Source organism: Parasteatoda tepidariorum, chromosome 1 (genome assembly GCF_982258835.1).
Source record: "Parasteatoda tepidariorum strain Cologne lab strain chromosome 1, Ptep-v5.0, whole genome shotgun sequence".
Lineage (NCBI taxonomy): Eukaryota > Metazoa > Arthropoda > Arachnida > Araneae > Theridiidae > Parasteatoda > Parasteatoda tepidariorum.
Window position 1 is genome coordinate 1,548,282 of NC_141755.1, and position 22,952 is coordinate 1,571,233.

General features: G+C 28.7%; 1 protein-coding gene across 1 annotated transcript; it reads left to right on the forward strand.

Annotated features, from left to right (window-relative positions):
• Nucleotides 1-208: 208 nt before the first annotated feature.
• Nucleotides 209-9,451, forward strand: LOC107438838 (endoplasmic reticulum chaperone BiP). The gene is made up of 8 exons (XM_016051224.4): nucleotides 209-334; nucleotides 1,453-1,587; nucleotides 2,763-2,994; nucleotides 4,085-4,487; nucleotides 6,521-6,756; nucleotides 6,925-7,162; nucleotides 7,239-7,396; nucleotides 8,661-9,451. The coding sequence occupies exons 2-8, from the start codon at nucleotides 1,463-1,465 to the stop codon at nucleotides 9,237-9,239; spliced, it is 1,971 nt and encodes a 656-aa protein (XP_015906710.1). The 5' UTR covers nucleotides 209-334; nucleotides 1,453-1,462; the 3' UTR covers nucleotides 9,240-9,451.
• Nucleotides 9,452-22,952: the final 13,501 nt, after the last annotated feature.

The window sequence follows — 22,952 nt, forward strand, 5'->3', positions numbered from 1 at the left end:
AAACAACACGTCAAGTTCACGTATTGTAGTGAAATACGTATTTTAAAACGAGGCCGCTCTGTCAAAGTACACGTCAGCTCTCGCTCTTTCCCGAATAGTCTTCGGCATCCAGCCAATTGTTGAAAGCCGAATAGGAGGATCTCATCCAATCAGTTCTCGACACGCCGGCTCGTGTCTTTTTAATATACGTTTACACCCGGTATTCAGCAGAATTTTATGATAGTTCAAATTTGGCATTGTATCGAGTGTAAATTTCTGAGCTTTTTTGATCCAATTGATTACTCCTAAATCTCCATTTAATTGGATTATACTGTTGTTAAATTATCGGCAATAGGTATGTTTTTCTTTTTATCGCTTATTTATTACTGGTAATCTGTATTTCTCTGTGTCTTTTGCTTACACAAGGACATTACCATCAGTTTCAAACAAACTTTTAAAAAGTGTATTTAATTGTAAAAATTTAAGCAAATTTTTTTATATCTATTATTCTGAAGGGAGAGCGTATACAAAATTCAGTTTAATGTAAACCAGATTACATAATTGATATTTTTACTGTTGACACGTACGATAAGTTTTCAAGCTTTAGCTTATATTTGCAAGTTTAATATGCTTTTATCAATTGCAAATTGAGTGCGAGAAATTCTTATTTTGCCAATCAGCCTTTTAAATAGAACGAGAAGATTGGCTTTTTTTTTTTTAAATTTTATATAACTGTTATTTACATTAAGTAAAATCTGAATTAAGTTTCACAGAGAGGACACTAAATGGTTATCAAGTAACTTTTTTCTTCTCCTCAAGGGAATCTATTATCTCTTTTTAATAAATAATAATTTTTGAGTTTTTTTTTCTAATCCATATTTTTAAATATTCATCATCAATAAACAGCCCTCTTTAACTTTTAAAGATTAAAGTGCCTATAACCACCCTATTTAAATTTCACTCTCATAAAAATTTCATCTGTTGAAAATGAGAATTTGAGAATGGGCTTCTTTTGAACTGAAAGGAAAAAATAATAAAGTAATAAAAATTATAAAGTTTAAAAATGTTGGTATTTTTTAAAATATGATTTTTTTTCTGTATGTCATGGTTATAAAATAGTCTACTAAAATGTATGGATAGGCCAAATATGAGCTTTCCTAGAGGGGGAGAGACAGTATGCCAGCTGTTGTTCAACATACTTTGTAGAACAATAAAATATTTAAACTTCACCTCACAATTTAAATAATTAATTGTCCTATCTTTGTTAATTTTTAGGTTCTGAGTTTATTGGTCTTAAATACCAAATATTTGTTTTGGTTAACTGCTTAAACTTCTAAATCATTCCTGCACTAGATTAATATATTGTACTTATTTCAGTTAAAACTTAAGGCGCACTTTCTATTTTTAAGAAATTTTAGCTAACTTTATTGCTAAGCTATTTTTTCTTGTTTTGACTTTTCATTCTTTTTGTAGAATACTTACCATGAAGTTGATTACGAGACTAGCAGCTTGTTTGCTGCTTGTTGCAGCTTATGTTGCATCAAAGAGTGATGACAAGGAAAGTATAGGGCCTGTCATTGGTATTGATTTAGGAACAACTTATTCATGGTAATCATTTTTGATATATTGTTTATAACTGTAACAAAAATAAAGATTGAATCTGTTTTTTTCTTATAGATATTTAAATTGTGCTTTTTAGAATATAATATTTAGCTAAATTTGTATCTTAGAAGAGTCAATTATTCCAAATTGATAATTGTAGACAGCGATTATAAAAAAAATTGTAAAATTCTCGTGAGCAAAGTAACAGTTTAGCATGAAATAAGTGCCATGCATGTACACTCGATAATTGTTTGACAAAACTGCTGATCTGTCGAAATAAGCTTATTGATCGGCTATGTTATAAAGAAAATTAATAGTGATACGACTCTTCAAAATTATAACACACAATACAAAAAGATTATATTACAATGATATGTTATACACTAATAATTAGTTGCAAGAAATCTAATAAAATGAAAACAAGTATATTTTCCAAGGGTAGGACGCCTGGACAAGTAATTCAGACTTATTAATGATTACCAAAACTATTTTATCTCCTTGATTATTTATTTCAATTTAAGAATATTTAAGGCAAGAAGATTAAATATTTATGGATTAAGATTAATACCTATTTGCTAAGTAAATATTAACATAGAGAATAAACCTTTTTCATGCATAAATTATTCACTGCCTATCTCTATAATGATTTAATAAGAAAAATATTGCAAATATTAATTATTTATTCTGAAACTGAAATGTAGAAGGCAGGATATTATCACCAATGAATTTTAAATACCTAATATTATTTGATCGATTGAATCCATCTGAGAACTGAATGAATATTTCAAGACTTGTTAAAAACTAAGTGAAATTAAAGTAGAATGTCTCAGAAAAATCATTTAGCTTTTTTTAAAAAAAAAAAAATTTTTAATATAATTTAACTTTGAAATAAAAAGGTAAATTGTTATAGGAAACTATAGTAGCACTTTAAATTTCCAGAATATTATTTCTTTTAAATAGTTTAAAGGGAAATTAGAAATTCACATCTATTTTAAAAGGCTGTAAAAAATATAAAAAACACAATGATTAATCAAAACTTTATTTAATTTAAACTGTAATTTTTTTAAAATTTAAACTTTTAATTTTCAGGCAGTTGGATTATTTAGTTATAAATACCAAGTTAGATTATCTAACAGTATTAAAAATTTAATGTATTTTAAAAGAAACTTTTAATTTTGTAGTGTTGGAATCTTCAAGAATGGAAGAGTTGAAATTATTGCAAATGACCAAGGTAATCGAATTACTCCCTCTTATGTGGCTTTTACACCCGAAGGAGAGAGGTTAATTGGTGATGCTGCTAAGAATCAACTGACATCCAATCCCGAAAACACAGTTTTTGATGCAAAACGTCTGATTGGACGAGAATGGTCAGATCCAACAGTCCAAAAGGATATCAAATTCTTCCCATTCAAGGTAATATATCTTTTCTAAGATTTATTTTTCTATAAAAAAATATTACTATTAAAAATGTGGTAGTTTTTTTGCTTAATTTAGTTCTTATTCAAATAATTTCTAGTGTGTTTTTTTTTTTTTATTTTATTTTTTTTTTTTATTTTTTTTTTATTGTAAACGTATGCTAAACAATCTACAAAAACATTTTGTTATATATTTTTAGATTATTAAAAGGTATTTATTCTATGGGTAGATCTAAAAATCAAAGTCTAAGTATATTACAATAGCATTAAAACAAGACATAGTATAAACATTTTCCCAGTTTAATTTTGAAAAAAAAAAATTATAATTGGCCATTCTATAATACCAAAGAAAACTTTACCAAAAATAAACATTTTTAATAGTATTCTTTCATTTAACAAATTTCTTAACCTTTTTTTTTTATTTTAGATATGAAATAAAAAATTAGTTTTTACTTTTGTAAAAGTTTATTAAAATTTAATACAATTGTTATTTGTAACATCAGTTGCAAAAGCTTTTTCTCTGCCATTTTCTACAAGTCATTTCATGGGTACTTTCAATGTTTCCTGTTAATTTGTTTATTAAATAAGATAATCCTTCTGTTGCTTATAGAAGAATTTCAGAATACAAATGTTACCCCAAACTCCATGCCATTTTTATATAACACCAGTCATATTTTAATCCTTGTTCTAAATAAAAAAATTTTTTTTTTAATCTTTCTCTTATACGTATAATATTAGGCTAATTAAATACATCCAATCTAATTTTTTAGAAATTAAAATTTATTATAGGTTTTCTTATTTTCAGTTTTTTTTTTTTCTTTTTCTATCAAAATATATCAGTCACCTTGGAATTGCCCTAATTAGATTTAAATACAAGCTCCTGTAATAAAGTACAATTACACAAGACTTTTTTTCCGAAAAACAATGCAATGCTAGGAATAGCACTATAAATAAGATTGTTAGTTGTTTACATAGCTGAAATGTATGAGAAAGAATAAGTTCCAAACAAGAAATAAAATCTTCACATTCCTGAAAATATAAAGTGTTGTATTTTAAATTTTTTTTAAAACTCTTATTGCTCTCTCTAGGTTATTGAAAGGAACAGTAAACCACATATTCAAGTAAAGACTAAGGACGGAGATAAAGTATTTGCTCCCGAAGAAATATCTGCCATGGTTTTGACCAAAATGAAGGAGACTGCTGAAGCTTACCTTGGGAAGAAAGTAGTGAATGCTGTAGTGACTGTTCCTGCCTATTTCAATGATGCACAAAGACAGGCGACCAAGGATGCTGGCCTCATTGCTGGATTGAATGTTATGAGAATTATCAATGAACCGACTGCCGCTGCCATTGCTTATGGTTTGGACAAGAAAGAAGGAGAAAAGAACATCTTGGTCTTTGATTTGGGTGGTGGTACTTTTGATGTTTCACTCTTGACCATCGACAATGGAGTATTTGAAGTGGTAGCCACTAATGGAGATACTCATCTTGGTACGTTGAGTTCTTTACCCATTTAAACTGTGCTGAGCTACTTTGTGATAAAATTCGTAAATTTTCGACCTAAAATTTGTTGATAGAACATATAATGCAATATCATATTTAGTAGGGTGACTTGGGGTGATTCCTGATCCAAAAATACAAACATCTATTTTGTGAAAAAACTATTCAAGATAGAATTTTAATATTTACTGCAAGTTTGAGGCTATATAAGATTAGTCTCATGTTACCTTTTGTTTGAAAATCTAATTAGAATTTAAAAGATTTTAAATTTTCTGTGATCAGGAATTACCCCTTCTCTTGATCACTTCTAGGGTAATTACTGATCACCAGTTTTTATAGTAAATGGACTGTTTAAAAATAATTATATAATGGTAATTAAGAAATAAGACATCAAGATCAAACAAATAAACCAAAAATGTATGTTTAAGCAGATAATAAAACGATTTATTTAAAAGAGAGAATAAAGATTAAAACTTAAATTTTCCAAAAATTTTTGCATTGTGACATACATTTTAGGCAAGCAGCCAATTCATTCTCATGTTCTGCTGGAATATAAAAAAGAGTTCCCACATGGGTTACTTTTGCTGGATTTTTTAACTTCATTAAAGTGTAAAGTTCATTAAGAGTGTAATAAGGTATACCAACAGCTTTGGCAGCAGCTTTTGCACTGAAGTTTTTATTTTCAATCATTTAAAAGAAGTTCACTAATTTTGCTTTCTAGAAGCTTAGTATTCTTTTTAAGCTTATAATTTCTCACCATATTTATATTAGACAAATTTATAAACTTAAAAATTATTCTAACAATGTACACACATAAAATTAAGCAAACCAGAAATGGTACAAATCAGAACACATTTATCTTGTATACAGTTAAAAACAAATTTTGTGATCACAGTTAAAATATATTTTATAGTTGTTCCACTTAATAAATATTAACTGTTATTTAAGAAAAGACAATCGGCTATTTATTAGTTACTTTTTATACTATTTATATTAAGAAATGACAATGATCAGGAATTACCCCAGTGATCAATAATTGCCCCATCTGTTGGGGGCAACATTTGATATGGTTTCCTATGATCAATTATAATGTTTATAGTAGCGGTGAAAAAATTAAACAAAAGCTTACACTATTTTATAACAGAGAAAAAGAAAGTAACTCAAAATATTTATTAAGAAAAGGTGGGAGATCTTTTCAGAAATGTGCCCATTTTGAGACCCATCTTTGAAATGGAAAATACAGAAAGCAGTTTAAAAGATACTTATTTTGTTAGATTAAACAAAAAACTATTAAGTAAATATAGTTATACTTCAGTAAAGTGTACAAACATTCTTGGTCATGTCTCAAATTTAAAAAAAAAAATTTTTTTAATAAAACTTAGGTGATCATTATTTACCTCAGAAACACAGTGATCGTGAATCACCCCGGGTCACCCTGCAGTTTTAAATCTTATATTGCATTTGTGAATTTTTTGGCTTTATGAACACACATCTAAAATCTGATAAAATAGCATACCTGCTAACTTTTATGTGTTTGCTGTAAAATTTTATATTTAGAGAGGAAGTAAGCTTTGCTATTTAATTCTGGAATTTTCATTAAAAATATATTTTTAAAAAAGCATAAAAAATGAATGATCATCATATGGTGTTAAAGCTGTGGCCAAATGAAATGGAAAGTTTCAAATTTAATTAAATTACAATTCCACTATTATTTGCGAGTAAGCTACGAAAGATAAGGTTTGAAAAGTAACAGAGAAAGGTTAAATTATTGCATTTTTTAGTGAGGAATTTAAAATTGGTCGTTTAACTTGGTGTGCCCTTTTTATTTATTTTTTTTTACACCTTTAGCATGCCACTTAAACTAAAAGAGATGTAATCAAACTTAAATCTTTAGGTTGCAAACAATTTAATCTTCAATTAAAGATGATTAATGTACCATTGAGGGATAAAAACTGTTTAAAAAAACTATTTTATGAGCTTACTTACAAATTTTTCTTTCATAAACTTTTTTTTTTCCTCTTCAGGTGGTGAAGATTTCGATCAGAGAGTTATGGAGCATTTTATTAAGATTTACAAAAAGAAAACTGGCCATGATATCAAAGGCGACAACAGGGCTGTTCAGAAATTGAGACGTGAAGTTGAAAAAGCAAAGAGAACTCTATCATCAGCTCATCAAGCTAGAATTGAAATTGAATCTTTCTACAAAGGAGAAGATTTTAGTGAAACCTTAACTAGGGCGAAATTTGAAGAACTAAACATGGTAAATTTTCTTGCTTAGTAACAATTCTTACTATTTTGAATCTAAGTAAATAAAAAATAAAAAAATCACAAATACTTATAAAATTATCAAATTCAGCCTTCAATACATTGACATAGATTTTAAAGTATTTTATGAAATAATTATAAAAACTTAATTTTGTCCCTCTAGGATTTGTTCCGTTCCACTATGAAGCCAGTACAGAAAGTTTTGGAAGATGGTGACTTGCAGAAGAAGGATGTTCACGAAATTGTTCTTGTTGGTGGCTCCACTCGTATTCCAAAGATCCAACAATTGGTGAAGGAGTTTTTCAATGGAAAAGAGCCCACTCGTGGTATCAATCCTGATGAAGCTGTTGCATACGGAGCTGCTGTTCAAGCTGGAGTTCTGAGTGGTGATGAAGATACAGGTGCTTGCTCTTTCAACATAAACTTTGTAACCCTAATATATATATGGGATTGTTACTTATCTATTTTTAATTGTAGGTGAATTGGTTCTTCTTGATGTTAATCCTTTAACTATGGGAATTGAAACTGTTGGTGGTGTCATGACAAAATTGATCCCCAGAAACTCTGTTATACCCACAAAGAAATCTCAGATTTTCTCTACTGCCTCAGATAATCAAAATACAGTTACAATCAAGGTAAGTTAAAAATAAAGTTTATTGTTATACAGTCGAACTCCTTTATAATGAGCACAAAGGGACCGTAACATGTACTCGTTAAATCCGAGTGCTCGTAATAAACGGGTCCTTAAGGCAGGCGTGCAATCAGAAGAGGGGTGGGGGGTTGGGAGGTCAAATTATTGAGTTTACATAAAATTTAATTAAATACTTACTTACTTTAATTAAATACTTACTTACTTTAATTAAATACTTACTTACTTTAATTAAATACTTACTTACTTTAATTAAATACTTACTTACTTTAATTAAATACTTACTTACTTTAATTAAATACTTACTTACTTTAATTAAATACTTACTTACTTTAATTAAATACTTACTTACTTTAATTAAATACTTACTTACTTTAATTAAATACTTACTTACTTTAATTAAATACTTACTTACTTTAATTAAATACTTTTCTTAATTTAATGATAACTATCCCCCCCCCCCAACCAGCAAAAAATTTCTAGTTGCACTACAGTCTTAAAGGAAAGAAAAATAAAGGAAAAGATTCTTACCAAAACATTTATTTTTTTCATTAATCTACATATTTAAAATAGTAGTTAGTTAGCTTACTTTGAAGTTTCAGTTCGCGGTTTTTATTTTATGTTGCGCGCATTTCTTATCATTTTGAAAAAAAGATTGCAAGACAGAAAAATATTGCTCGCTAAAACAGAGTCTTGCTCGTTAAAAGCGACTTCTGTTCCATAGACTTAACAGTGATCCAACCAAATATTCTCGATTCCCTCGGTGAATCCGAGTTCTCGTTATAAATGAGTTCGACTGTACAATGGTGAAGTAACTTTGTTAAAAAGAAAAAGTAGTTTTCATGAAATTGTCAGAACTTTTAGAACTTGGTTCTATGTCAGAATTTCGTAGGTAGCAAAAAATAAAAAAATAGTGAACAAACATGTGTGTTCATTGGAAATAGTTGTGAGATAGGTAAATAATTGTATTTTTCAATTGTATGTTTTTTTTTAGCAAAGTTAAATTGTCTATTTTGAAGTTTATGTGGTTTCCTTGTTGAGGATTTTTGGCAATTTCATCCATGAATTAGATATTTAAAATTCTTGAAATGTTGAATGAATCTTTGCTGCTTAGTTATTGAGGTAAAGCTCAGTCACTTGTCATTATTATGAATGAACCACCCACCTTGAAATATTTATTTCTGTTATGACGTTTCATTAGCAAAATATGTTGAATGATTTCCTAGACTTTAATTGGAGGTTCATTTCAGGTTTATGAGGGTGAAAGACCAATGACTAAAGACAACCACATCTTGGGATCCTTTGATTTGACTGGAATACCGCCAGCTCCACGAGGTGTCCCACAAATTGAGGTCACTTTTGAAATCGATGTAAATGGAATCCTAAAAGTATCTGCTGAAGACAAAGGGACTGGCAATAAAGAAAAAATTACTATCACCAATGACCACAACAGGTTAAGTCCAGAGGCCATTGAAAAAATGATAAAAGATGCTGAACAGTTTGCAGAGGAGGACAAGAAACTGAAAGAAAAAGTGGAAGCCAGGAATGAATTGGAATCTTATGTTTATTCTTTGAAAAACCAAATCAATGATAAGGAAAAGATGGGTGGCAAATTGAGTTCTTCCGACAAAGAAAAAGTGGAGGAGGCCCTGGACGAGAAAATCAAATGGCTCGAAAGCAATCCGGATGCAGAGGCAGAAGAGTACAAAACCCAAAAGAAGGAAGTTGAAGATATTGTAACTCCAATAGTTTCTAAATTGTACAGTGAGGGTGGTCAACCACCTCCACCTCCTACAGGTGGAGAGGATGAATTTAAGGATGAATTATAGACTATAATAAATTTAGTTTTTGTACAAAGGGACTACATTTGAGTACTTCTGTGAAGATACTCTGAACTTATTTCATCCAACTGAAACATTCATTTTGAAAAATTTCATTTCATCAACTTAGAAATTTTGTACATAAGTGACTTTTGCTGTTTATTTATACAATTGTTTTGTGTTTTTTAGTTTATTTAAATAAATTTTGTGTTGAATTTGTATCATGTGTTTTATAAAAGTTTTCACTTTGTAACATTTTAATGAGTGCCATCTAGTGGTCACTTTTTCATCTTTTTACTACAAAACTTTTTTAATGTAATGTTAGTTGAGGAATTTCTTTTTATCTAAGGGATTAAGAAAAATTTCAATAGGTTGCCTTAATAAAAAAAAGTTTCTAAGGTTGTGATTTTATTTTTGCATGATTCTAATGTTTGTTGAAAAGAATACTGTTAAAAGAGGCTGTATCAATTTTTTTTTTTTTTTTTAAGTAGCAAATTTCTTTTTAAATTCGTAATAATTGGAGTGATTATATCTAAAAATTATTTAATCTGTTCCAGACTAATGTTACCATGTTTTGTAAAGTAAGTTTAAATGAATTTTACTATAAACATAATATTCTATACAAAGCCTTTTGTTTCTAGATTTACAAAGATCTTCTGCAGTCATAAAAAAAAAGAGTAATTATTCTAGTCCAAACTATTCATACATACATCCCAAAAAAATGACCATCCCTTTCTCAATACTGGAACGTAATGTTAAATTTATTTTCAAATTTTCCAGCTATCTTTTGAAAGAAATAGTGGTAGGAATGAGAAGAAAAAAAACTACTTCTTTTCTTTCAATTTATTTTAAATGTAACCTTATCATGTTCATAATAGAATTTTACTTGTACATTGATTTTTTTTTTCTAAGACCTGTGACCCCTAAAAATTCTGCAATTTTTTTCTTCTTTCTAAAGTAGAATGCTAGAACTAGGAGCTGAATAAATATAGGCTTAAACTCTCATACTATATAGACATTCTTCTATATTAAAAATCATTTTAAAGTATTTTGTACACAAATGACTTATCAGTAAGACACCTATCCCCCAATTTTTACTTTGATTCAGATTCGGACCATGACATGAATGCCTTTGAGTCTGGTTAAGATATTTGGAAGTGTTTTTGGCAAGTAGGGTTTTTTCAAACTTTTATTATTTATTCAGAGATAGCGTTCGTAAAAGTTAATATAACTACTAAGAATGCGATAGCCAGGTGATTTGCATGCAAGGCTTTTAAAATTATAGCAGCCATCAGGGCAAGCATTTGAGGGGAGAAAGCTAATATCAGCCGATAAATTGACTGTGTGTGAACTTCAAGGCTATTGAGGTCAACTGACTCGAGGTGTGGGAGCGTAATCGGTCGGATATTTCCTGAGAAATCTAAATTTAAAAAAAATCCTTTCTTTCTTTTTGTTGTTAAGTTTGATTTCTCAGGAACTATTCGATCGATTTCGCTCAAATTTTGTTTTTTTGCCATTTAAAATTGCATTCTTTAAAATGATGCCAAAATTGGTTATATTACAATTCAGAAATGTTTCGATTGTTATGATATAGAAGAATAATAAATATTTACTAAAAGTTACTTTTTGCAGGAAAATTCTCATTGGATAAACGAATTTTATAATTGAGTGCCAAAATTTCTCTATTCGTCTTATAAACTCTCGGGATAAGGTGAGATACGGAAAAAGCAAAATTATCAATGAAGAGTCCAAACTTTGAACAGCTCTCCTAACCAAACTATTGGGAGCCTATTTCCCAGATTGCTTCCACCCCCCCCCCCTTATAGTGTGGGGGCTCAGAAATCGGAATCCGTCGTAAAAAAAGTATGTTTATAGGGTAAACCAACCAGTGAAGGAACATTTCATATATATTGATTAAAAATAAGAATTTGAAAGTTTTTCTTTATAATGATTGGTAACAATAGCTTACTGCCAAGTCATCTAGCAATGTTTTGGATTACCTGGTCAAATAGACTTCTCTGGAAAAAATTTTGAATTTGTTATCTCTGCAACACCTTGTTTCGTTGAAAAAATTATAAGGTGAGTGTTTGTATTTATATGTTTGAAGTGGAATTAATTGCATGCAATAGTCTTATTTTTCTCACTGTGAAAAAGAGAATTCAAAATATAGTTATTGAAGTTACGTTTTATTTTTTTTTAAAGCACCATAGCATAATCAAGTACTGAGATAAGGTAGTGTTTACTCACTGGATCACCAAACGATGAAAAACCAGTGAAGGAACAAGTGTTCCTTTATTGGGGGTTTTTTCCGAGTTAATGAAAATAAAAGAAATTTTTTAATTTTCTTGTACTTTTAGTCATATTATACATCAAAATTCTGTTTAAAAGACAAAAAACAACTTCTAACCAGTGAAGAAGCAGGGATGTTCCTTCACTGGGAATACTTCCAGTGAATGAACAGTAATGTGTGAAATATGATTTTACGTGACTCTAGGATAAGTAATTCTGCTATACAGAGGACAACCGAAATTTTGTTAAAAATTGTATAAATAATTTCAGTTCAAAATGTTAATTTATGAAAAAATTAGAATTTATATTTATTAATGGGGTGTGTAGTTACATCAAATGTTAGGCAACTTAATAAACTATGTTTACAAATTGAAAACTAATTAAATATAATCATAAAAATTTGAATAGAGCATTTTTTCGCAGGCTTTTGCACCAAGAACTCCTAATAAGTTATCATTATAGGATAGCAACGTGATTATATAATTTATAAAAACTACTTTATGTTAGAATTTAGAAGCAAGCTCCTCAACAAAAAACAGAAACGATACTCAATTTCTTCAGAAGCTTGAGAGGGAAATTCCTCAAGATATGTTGCAAATTTTTAGCGCAGCATTGACTGAAGAGTCTAATGTCGAAAATGTCCAAGAGCCTGTACTTTTTTTCAATATGGAAGAAGTACGTGTTAAAAGAAGACCACTTGGTTAAGTCAAACTTAGGAACTGAAGCTAGTATTGATAATGAATGCATCTTAGATATCGAATTTGAAATGAGTCCTCATGCTGATCCTCTCTCTTAGTTGAAAAAAGAAATGATTCTATAAGTAAAATCAGTACTTCTAAAGATCCTCTAGATATAAGCCAACAAGAGATGGATTTTCCTCAAACTTCAGGACACCTTTCCCTCGTCTATTTTCGAGAAAGGTATTCTAGAAATGTTGCTGAAAAATCAGAAGAAGTTTGGAAGAACCATTTACATTGGCCAAATATTGATGATAAAAAGAAAGGTCAAATAAGAAGAAAAACGAATAAATTACGTTTTGCACTAACTTCAGAGAAATAGCAAAAATTTCAAGAGACTGAAAGATCTAAAAAAAAGTTAAGACAAGAGAATATGGAGAAGAAAAAGAAAGAAAATTTACTTAAAAAAGAAAAAAAAGCTTCAAGAAATAAGAGGAAAAAGAGTAAACAAAAAGGTTATAAAATAATAATGATAATAAACAGCATCGGATGACACAATGATTTAGATTTGACTGTCAAATTATAAGAAAGAATGATTTTTTAAAATTTATTTTGTATTTAACATCACTTTAATTTCTAGTTCATGATTACAAAAAAAAGTTAGCATTTTACAAGTACTTGTATGTTATAATTTCATAAATAGTCTTGTCTTTATATACTTATATCTTTATATATTTGTATGGCTAATAAATTCATAAAGAACATTAAAAAATAACCAAAATTAAGTGTTCCTTTACTGGGCAATTTTGTGTTCCTTCACTGGTAAGAGCTGTTCCTTCACTTGGTCTTCTTACTACTTGTTATTTGAACCTCCAAAACTTTAAAACAATATTAAGTAAGTTCTCTAAATTTTTTTTACATAATTTGCAATTAGTAACAAATATGTTGACACTGTCATTTAACTAAAATTACGAATTTTGAAATTAATATGATTTTTTAAAAGGCAAGAGTAGCTTAAGTGTTCCTTCACTGGTTAGTTTACCCTACATAGAAAGTTTTTGTGTCTGATGAAGTAACTTAAATTATCGTATGCACTAATTAATTAGCGTATCTGATCAGAAGTTATTCATGGTGCTCTTGCGCACTGTGCATAAATGGGCTATGCCTGACTTGGTTTAGAATGAAAAGACTCATCTATAGAAGGCTAAGACCCACACTGGGTGGTTTTTCGTGACACTCATGATGATATTATGATCCTTCTTATTTCAATGGGAATTTTAAAATTTATTAAAGAATGAATAGTTTGCTATTTACCATCACATCAATCCTGCCTCATACATACTGTTTTTTATCTTCATAAATAGTTTTTTATCTTCATATTTTTGATACATTCAGAGGCATTTATTTTAATATATTTTTATAACTTTTAATAACTGATAAAGTTTTTTTTTTTTCATCCTTTCTATTTTATTTTTTCAATTACGACCCAGTGAAAGTTATTTATACCAACTCTTGTTGCTTCTCTTCTTTGTTTTCTTTCATTTTTTTTTTATTTATTTATTTTTAAGTTTGTCTCACAGTAATAAATTTATCAGATTTCCGAAGAAAAGAATTTCTTACTATAGGCCATATTTAAGATAAAATAAACGGCAGTTACCCAAAAGTCAGTTTTTTCTAGTTGTTTTAGGTTGGAATAATATTTTATATTTTTTTAATTTTTATTCATTATTAGATTATTTTATGTATGGTTTTATTTTTCAATTCTGCATATCTGTATTTTACATTAATAATTAGAGTTTGTTTTAAATTCTTTCCAAAATTCAAGCATGTTACACACATAGCAGAAAACTTTGAAATGCAAGTAATTTATGAGTTTAACCCCTTCCTTCTCGCTCCCGTGAAAATGACGGGGTGAGGTTTCGCCCTCTATTTCTCGCTCCCGTGATATTGACGGGCTGGAGTGCTCAGTAGTAACGCGCCAATAAGAATAAAACTAATCCATTTCTTTTGCCCGGAAAACATTTTATTTCTCATTTTACACCCCAGATGCGTGTACCAGGATATTTTTAAGGTACTTGTAGATAGTTAGGATATTTTAAACTAGTTGCAGCACCAATCAAATACGTAATACAAATACAAAAGCTAAACACTTTTATGACCGTGTTCTTGAAGAGTAACCGATCGTTAAGGGGTTAACCAGGGCTGCTGAGATTCTAGGGCAGCGTTTCCCAATTTTTTTGTAGCTATGGAACCCTTCATAATCGAGTTTCTTTTAGCGGAAATCCTAGACTTAATGGATAAATTTAATTTGCAATTATGAATATATCAGTCTAAGAATGACTACTGATTACTTTGAAAATATTGAATGAAGTTTGAAATTCTTTCATCGTATCGTTTTATCAATGCTGGTTTTAAAATTGCATTTTAGCAGAAAGTTAAATTTACAAGCCTAGACCGGCATTTTGTCTAGTTCATAATCTGATTTTTGTGTATGCATAAACTGAAAATGAATGAGCTGAAATACGGTTTCCATCAAAATAAAAACAAAAAATGGAGAAAATAAATATCGAAAATGATTATCAGAACACTATATTCATTCGTTGTTATTTTTATTGGATGCGAATTACTGATTCAATTTTCTATAAATGCATATCCTTTTCATCATTCATTTAATATATAGACAAAACTATTTCTTGTCAAAAAACTTTACTTTCTTTGCATTCATTTACATTATTAATATTTTAATTGAATAACTTCATAAAAATAACGGACATTTTAAATAAATGATGGATGATTAATAAGATATGAATTTAATGACAGGTTTCGAAAATCGTAACTGATTCAATATGTCCTAACTAGGACTGGGTTATAAATCGATATATCGCGACATATCGATTTAACGCCTATATCGGCAAACCGATACAGCAACTTTCATTCCAAGCGATGCATCAGAAATCTGATTTAAGCCGTCGAGTGAAGAAGACGATATAGCGATACACGCAAGGACTTTCTCTTACGTTCCGATGCCAACTCGCGCTGTGGAAGACGATATTGTTTCGTTATGTTGAGACGGCCTTGACTGATGAGCGGTAGAATCAGAACCACTTTTGAGACCTTATATCGTTATATCACATGTTCGTTTTCGCACCTTCGCGATTTGAAATCGTTTCTTGTAGATTATTTTCAATGGGATTAACTTCGTGATCGCCGTCGTAACCTTGTTCTGAACGCAATCTATTATTGAAAAGAATTTATAAAGAAAAGTTTCTTCATTAATTAGGTAAGTTTTTTATTTATTTTCTGACAAAACTTTTTTATATTTTTAAATGTGAAAATTATCGGAAATCTAATTTAAGGCACCCATAAGGAATTAAATTACAAAGTAAATAAATTTGTTTGGTTATTTTTTTACTTTCTTTTAATTTATTAAAAACCTTTCGGATAAAACTTCTAATAATTTAATGGGCTTCTATTACTGATTTTAAATTTATAAATCTTGAGTTGTTTTTATTTTTAGAAATAAAGTTAAAACAAAACTTATTTTTTGGACATAAGTCAATAAACTTTATTTGTTCAAAAGAATTTGAAAAGTTTGCGAATTTTATTCATTTCTTTTTTTTTTTTTATCAATTACTACTTCGTTTTATTAGAGAGTAAAATCATTATTTTTTTTTAATTTTCGTTTTATATTATTAGTTAATTAGCTAAATATATTACCGAATATCACAATTCTTTTGTTTTTATTTTTAAGAATTTAATTAAGAAACTTTGCCTTACTTTTTTTTCGTTCGTTCATTATTTAATTTAATTTAATTATTTATATGAAATAATAATAAAAATAGTGTTTAAGAAGCATTTTTTTTCTAAAATTTATTTAGCTCTTTGTTTTAAGCTTACAAATAATTTTTTAACGAACTTATTTTTTAAATTTTGTTCCTATGCCGTTAGGTAATTGATAAATTTCACTTTTATTTATTTTTTTATTTTTAAACTAAAAAATCTTTTGTTATTTGCGTGATCATTTTTAGAAAATATAACAAAACTTGTGTTTACTTCTTCATTAAGAATTTGAACATTACGACCGAACTTAATAATTCTGTAATTATTTACGCATAATAGTACAAGCAAATATTGATTTGTTAAAAAAAGTTTCTTTTTTTTAAAAAAATAAATATTTTTAACACTTTGTTTTAAGTGTATAATGAATTTCTTAACAAACTTTTTTTTTAATTTTTTAAATTTTCTTTCAATAATTTCAGCTAGATATCTTTATAAAATTCCCTTTTTATTTTTAAACTGAGAAATCTTTCAGAGAACGAAAATTTTAAGAAATTATTACAATTCTTATGTTTACTTTTTAGTTTAAAATTCGAACATTTTTAATTTTAAACTTCGGCTTTTAGTCAATCTAACTTTTATTTTAATTAAAATATATTTTGAAATTTTAAAATCAGCTTTTGTTTAATAACAATATTTTTTTTCATTAAGGGTATTTTAGGGGTTAACCTAAATTAAGACTGCTTATACCTTATAAACGATAAAGAAGTGCAAATATTTCATTCTGTATCTACACACATTTTTTCAATAAATATTTTAAGTAAGATTTGTACATCTTAGTCAATTTATTTAATATCTTTCTTTAGCAAAACATATATATTTTCAAATTTATAAATTGATTTAAGTCAATATGCGTATGAAGTTCTTGATAGAAATCTGACTTTCTGTGCCTTAAAGTAAATGAAATTCAAAAATACTATATCGCGATACATCGCTATATCGCGATGCAAAACTGACGATATATCACGATATATAATTTCTAATATCGCCCAGTCCTAGTCCTAACTCTCGCGGAACACCATTTTGGACCGCTGTTCTAGTTATAGTTCTGCCCCTATTTAGAATTCTCGTCAGATTAATTACCTCAAATTTCACGTCTGCAAGTGTGAATTTTTCTAAACAAAAGCGATAAATATTTTTTTCCCCAGCCATCTTTATGGTAAAGTTTGTTTACCTTGGTTACTGCACTCCCTACCGACTTCCTGAACTATTTCCGATTTTATGGCAGAAAGTTAGAAAAACAGATGTCTAGCAACACTTCTTTTTTTTTTTTTTAGATGAACTGGTGCAATTTTTGTTATTTTATTTCTGGATTTTTTGTTATTCTCATTGAATAATTTGCAACGGAAATTTATAAGGATTCTGTTCGGGTGATAATAAACGATGTAATAATTTTCATTGAATAATAGGTAAGTGTTTAACTTTAAAATTGTTTAGAAGAATAAGAACAGGGACAGGAGTCATTTATTTACTTTCCCTCCCTAAACACAAGCCTTTTTTTTTTTTTTTTTTTTTTTGGAACAGAACAAATTTTAAGTAAACATTTTCTGGTTAACGGTCCATTAATTTACAGAAGAATCATTTTAACTAATAAGGAATGAAAGAAATAAAAAGTGACGCATGTTTCTGTCGGCTCATAAATATTTTCTCATCTTGTTTCGGGTTTGCCTTTCTAGTAAGCATAATTATAATGATATCTTTTATTTTATCACTGCAGCAGATGCAATTTCCGAAACGGTCTAGACTGACGGTGTTGGATAGACTAAAACATTCGAATTCAATTGAACAAAATATCTATCATTTTCAGACGGGCAATACATCGTAGCAACGATATTTAAAAATCCATTATCACACTATATTGAATACCATGTCAAATCTTATAAATATCAACGATAATATCTCGATTATATTTTCGAAAACGATATATATATCGACTTTCAATAAAATCGCGAGCATCAAATACGAAAATACCGTGATCATGTCTGACAACGAATTCCACGAGTGTTATCGATAAGGATAATCATCGTATGCAATTATATCGATAAAATTGAAAAAATTTATGTCGGTAACTAATTATTAAGGTAACAAAAATATTGACTGATGTAAAAATAATGTCATTGTGTTAACCAGGAAAAGTATCGCGATATGTCGTAAAATATCGATATCTATTGACAATACATCACGTAATTAAAATTTCAATGTATCACAGCATTAAAGAACATCAACACGACTTGAAGAGAAGAAAATTCGGATTCTTCTATTTGTTTCAAACACATTTAAAATAGTTTCAGGGACTGTCATTTTTTTAAAAATTTTCATCCTATTTAAATAAGCAAAAATTTAGCAATAAAAGCATTAATCTCAAGTAAGGAATCTTTAAAATAAATAGTTGAAAAAAATTATGACAAAAAGAGCGAAATATACTACTCAAAATTTATCACTTGAATTATTGAAAAAAAACAACAACCTAAGAACTGAATATCTGTTTTCAAGTATAACATAAATAATGAGCTGATAACGTTTTAATTAAATCGCACGAAAACTGAAGTCGTGAGAACAAAAGACAACATTATAAGTGACGATCATTGAAAACTACAAAAAGTTTCGAATGATGGGAAGGTTATAAAAATTCGGTTTATACAAATAAACTATTTAAGAAAAATATTTCTTTTGCTGCAAAATTCAAGCATTCTTTTAGCAATTTTAAAACTGCAAAAAAAATTTTTTTTGTTCTGTTATAAAAGATGAAAAACTAAACAGTTTAGAACTAATTTGATTTTAAAAAAAAAATTAAATAAAATTAAATAATCATAAAAGATAAATGAAGTATCAATACTCTCCAAAAAGTAAAAGCTCATAGCGCTCATAAACATGGAAACATTATTCAAATACAGTGACAGTCACTAATAAAATATCTGGTTTAAAAATCAACCTCTTTTCAAAATCAAATCTGTAAGACGTAAGAATGGAATCATTACAATATCAAAACGTGTTAAAATCATAATCTTATTCAATCATTTACAAAATCTATAATTTGTGTAGGGCACATGTTTAAGATCCAGTTTTTAAAAAATCTGGCAGGTTTGGGTACTCGATGTTTTTGATTTTCCTAAAAATTTTCTGGATTTGTTTGCAACACGTATTTAATACTTTATGTAAAAGTATTAAATAGGTGGGGTTTTTTTTTGTTTTAGAAAAAAAATTGAGAGAAATGAGAAAAAAACATTTTTCACCCGCATGTTTTGGAGGTCAAAATTGAAGATTTCTGCAACTTCAAAAAATATATATCAGTTTACAAGTGGGAATACTTTTTGCGAAACGAGTGAATCACGTCACACAACCGCTATTGTTAAGGACGCCTGCAGAATAATATAAATAATATAACATATCAATACTTCTGGGGGTACTTATCCAGGAGTTTCTTTGTCTTCTGGATTGGTTCAAAATTACAAGTTATAGAGTTGAACATTAGTAGTCGTGAACCCGAAAATTGGGTCGGTTGTTCAACGACGGATAAAATAAAATAAAATAGCAAGATATACAAATTTTTATATAACTTTATGGAAGGTAATTTCAAATTGCAAAATGCAAAATTTGAATGAAATCGGTTGAATAATTCGAGATAAATAAAATTTAAATAAAATTTTAAGCAAACTGACTTTTTCAAAATTTCAACTCAGAAACTAAATTGATCGATTGCTCTGAAAGTTAGTATTTTGAAATTAAAAGGATGTAAAAATATGTAGAACATGCAATTCAATATATTTTACTATTATTTTATAAACTAATAAAAAATAACAAATAATTATTTAAAATTATTTTTGTTTAAAAATTTGTGTATAAAATGTTTTTCGTAATTTTATGCAAGCATTTTTCAATACACTCAAAAAGTTCTCGAGATAATGGGCTGTAATCGAAGAGTGAAGTTAAAATTAAAGGACCCAAACCTTACAACTCTCTCTTTGGCATAACTTCAGACCATATCTTCCAGATTGCGGCTGTTTCCGCATTTTGAAAATTAAAAGCGTAAAACTATAGACAAACTTGTATGTTTATCCAGAACAGAATGCGCTTTTCTGTTCATTTTCGTAACTTAAAATATGGTATTGACTCTTTGTACGTGAAAATATGATTAAATCAAAAGCTAATCAAGGTGTTCTCTTTTTCCATTTCATACACTGTACCGAAAATAAGTCAATGAGAATCTGTTATGTTAATTAATATATATTTTAAGATATTGAATACGAACAGTTTAATTGTTTTTCCGAATCAATCAACAATCTTTTTACTACTAAGAAAATTATAAAAAAAATAATAAATTAAAAATATTTTGTTACTGTTTTCCTTTTTTTCCGACTGTATCTTTATTGCGTTGATTAAAATATAAACCTTGAATCCAAATAAGTAAATGATTTTTCTCATTTAAAAGTATTAAAAAAAAAGATGAAAAAATTAAAAAATTTTTACTTTATTCTTATACTTTCATTTTGCTTGAAAATTTCAAAAAGCAATTATGTGATCCCATAAACCATTGATAAACACGTTACATAAAAAAGAATTCTTAAAGAAAAGCATCTGTTTCTATCCCTCAGGCTTTTGTCAGGGTTTGATTATCCCCTTCTCAGTTCTCCAGCCAGCAGAAGAGCAGTTTGAAAGATAAGTTTCCAAGAAAATGAAGATGTGTCTGTCAGAAAGGATTTCTAAGGGACTTCGAAAAGTCGTCAATTTCAGTCCATGTCTAATCGCATACAGTCTCTAGTTTAACAATGTATGGGCAAAGTTATGAGTAGTGCAGTGAAACTACAATTACATTGAATTTACAATATATTTTACTAATTTTTGTTACTAATTCTTAAAAATAAATAACTAAAAAGTCAACTACAAAATTTTGCATTCGGTATTTGTAAATTAATTTTTGACATAATTTAGAAAAAAATGTGACCAGACTATTTTCCCGACGAGACTTTAAAATTTTCCCAATGGGGGGGGGCTGACCATGCCCGACAGGGGTGCAATTGCCCCCCCTGACCCCCTACTGGCGCCGCCCTTGCTTCATTGCCCACCTATGTTAACATTTTTCTTCAATTTAGGCATTCACAGGGCAGATTTGTTGGTCTCTCTTTCAGGGGCACCCTATTAGGTGGGCCAACGTTGCTTCCACAGTAAGTACAGATACAGAGAAGGAAAGAACATCCATGCCTTGCCCGGGATTCGAACCCAGAACCTTTCTAATGAAAGGGCAGTTCCCTAACCCCTACACAGGCTGGCCGGCTAAAACTATAGCAGGTATATCGGTAACTATTAGATATGTATAAGAGGGATTACATTCAATGAAAAATTATTTCGAAAGAATATATCATTTGCTATAGAAACAAGTAGTTTTTCCCCAGTCTTCTAAGCATTCTAGGTAGAGGCTGTCCTCGGTGTGTTAACCTCAGATTGGGCCTAAATCATATTTTTTAAAACAATTTGCAGCATTTCTGTCTTCAATTACTCTGGTACGGGTCTCAAAGTTTGGGGGCATATTATAAAAAAGTTGAATCAGTAACTTAGGTCTGTTAACTGATTTTGTTTTTGATATACTTAAGGCTTTTTTTTACAGTTCATTTCATACTTGCCGTGCCGTAGTAGGGGAGGGTTCCCCGAAATACTTCATTTGTTGCAGTACAAAAATTTTTTAAATATTTGAAAAAAATTTCTTGCCAATTTTTCTTCTTCTTTTCCTTCTTAATTCATTTAATAGTTTTTTTTTATAAAGTAAAATAAAAATGTCTGCTCGGTTGAGGAAAACATTTTTTTTTTGTCCTGAAAGTGCTACTAAATGCAACTTTTGGAATCGTCTGTAAACAGACTCAATGAGAATATAAGATTAGTTCAGTTAAAAAAAAATAATAATAATTTCTAAAACGTTTATAGTGGTTTTAGTTCATTTCATACGGTTCGTAAAATTTTGAATATCAAACGAGATAATTTTTTTTCTAACAAAAATCAACCAATCCTATAAAAAGACCCCAAATATTTTTTTTTTACTACAGCACCTCATACTTGTCTAGTTTTGGCGAAGACAGTTAATGATCGTGAAAGTATGTCAGTTTCATTGCTACTTTAAGCTCCATTTTAAGGTATGCCACCACCCTATGTTGATTTTTTTATTACTAATTATTACCCGCAAGGGTGATTGTGAGGCCAACTCAAAAATCCTGAAAATTTCTCCAATAAAATCATAAATTATACGTATTTCAAAAAATTAACTTCCTTATAAATTTAAATCATTGATATTTTCAAAACATGAAATACTAAATAAATTATCTGCAGCACAATTGAAATGAATAACTATGCATAAGTTTACTTTTATCTCTAATCACATTTATTATTCTACCAAACAAAATATTTACAAATGAAAGAGATGCCAAGTATAAATTCGAGTTCTAATATTTCTAAATAAAACATAATTTTTTATATGCATAAATGTGATGAATAATTTCTTAAAACTCTTGGACCTTGGATTTCCGGTAACTTCCGGATCGCGTTTACCGAAAAATCCGGATTTTTTCTGGAGCACAATCATCTCTGATTACAATTAAAAAAAACAAAAAAAAAAAAAAAAAACACATGTCTAACAGTTTCACATAAAGAGCATATGCTGAAAATTTAAACAAAATCAAAAGTGTCAAGATTTCAATCCATCCGTAGCTCTTTCAAATGAATGAAAACTCTTGCTTTTTCTTTTCTTTCTAAAGTTTTGAAATTCGTAATTTGTGTCCCCGGAGAACAAAAAGAACAAGTATTGATTACAATTCTTATTATAGGGTAATGAAAGGGTGAGAGTTATTAAACAAAGGAATCCAAATGAAGACTTGTAATGAATCAAGAAAAGTTTCTAGAATCATTCACCGATGTAAATGATTCATCGCTGATT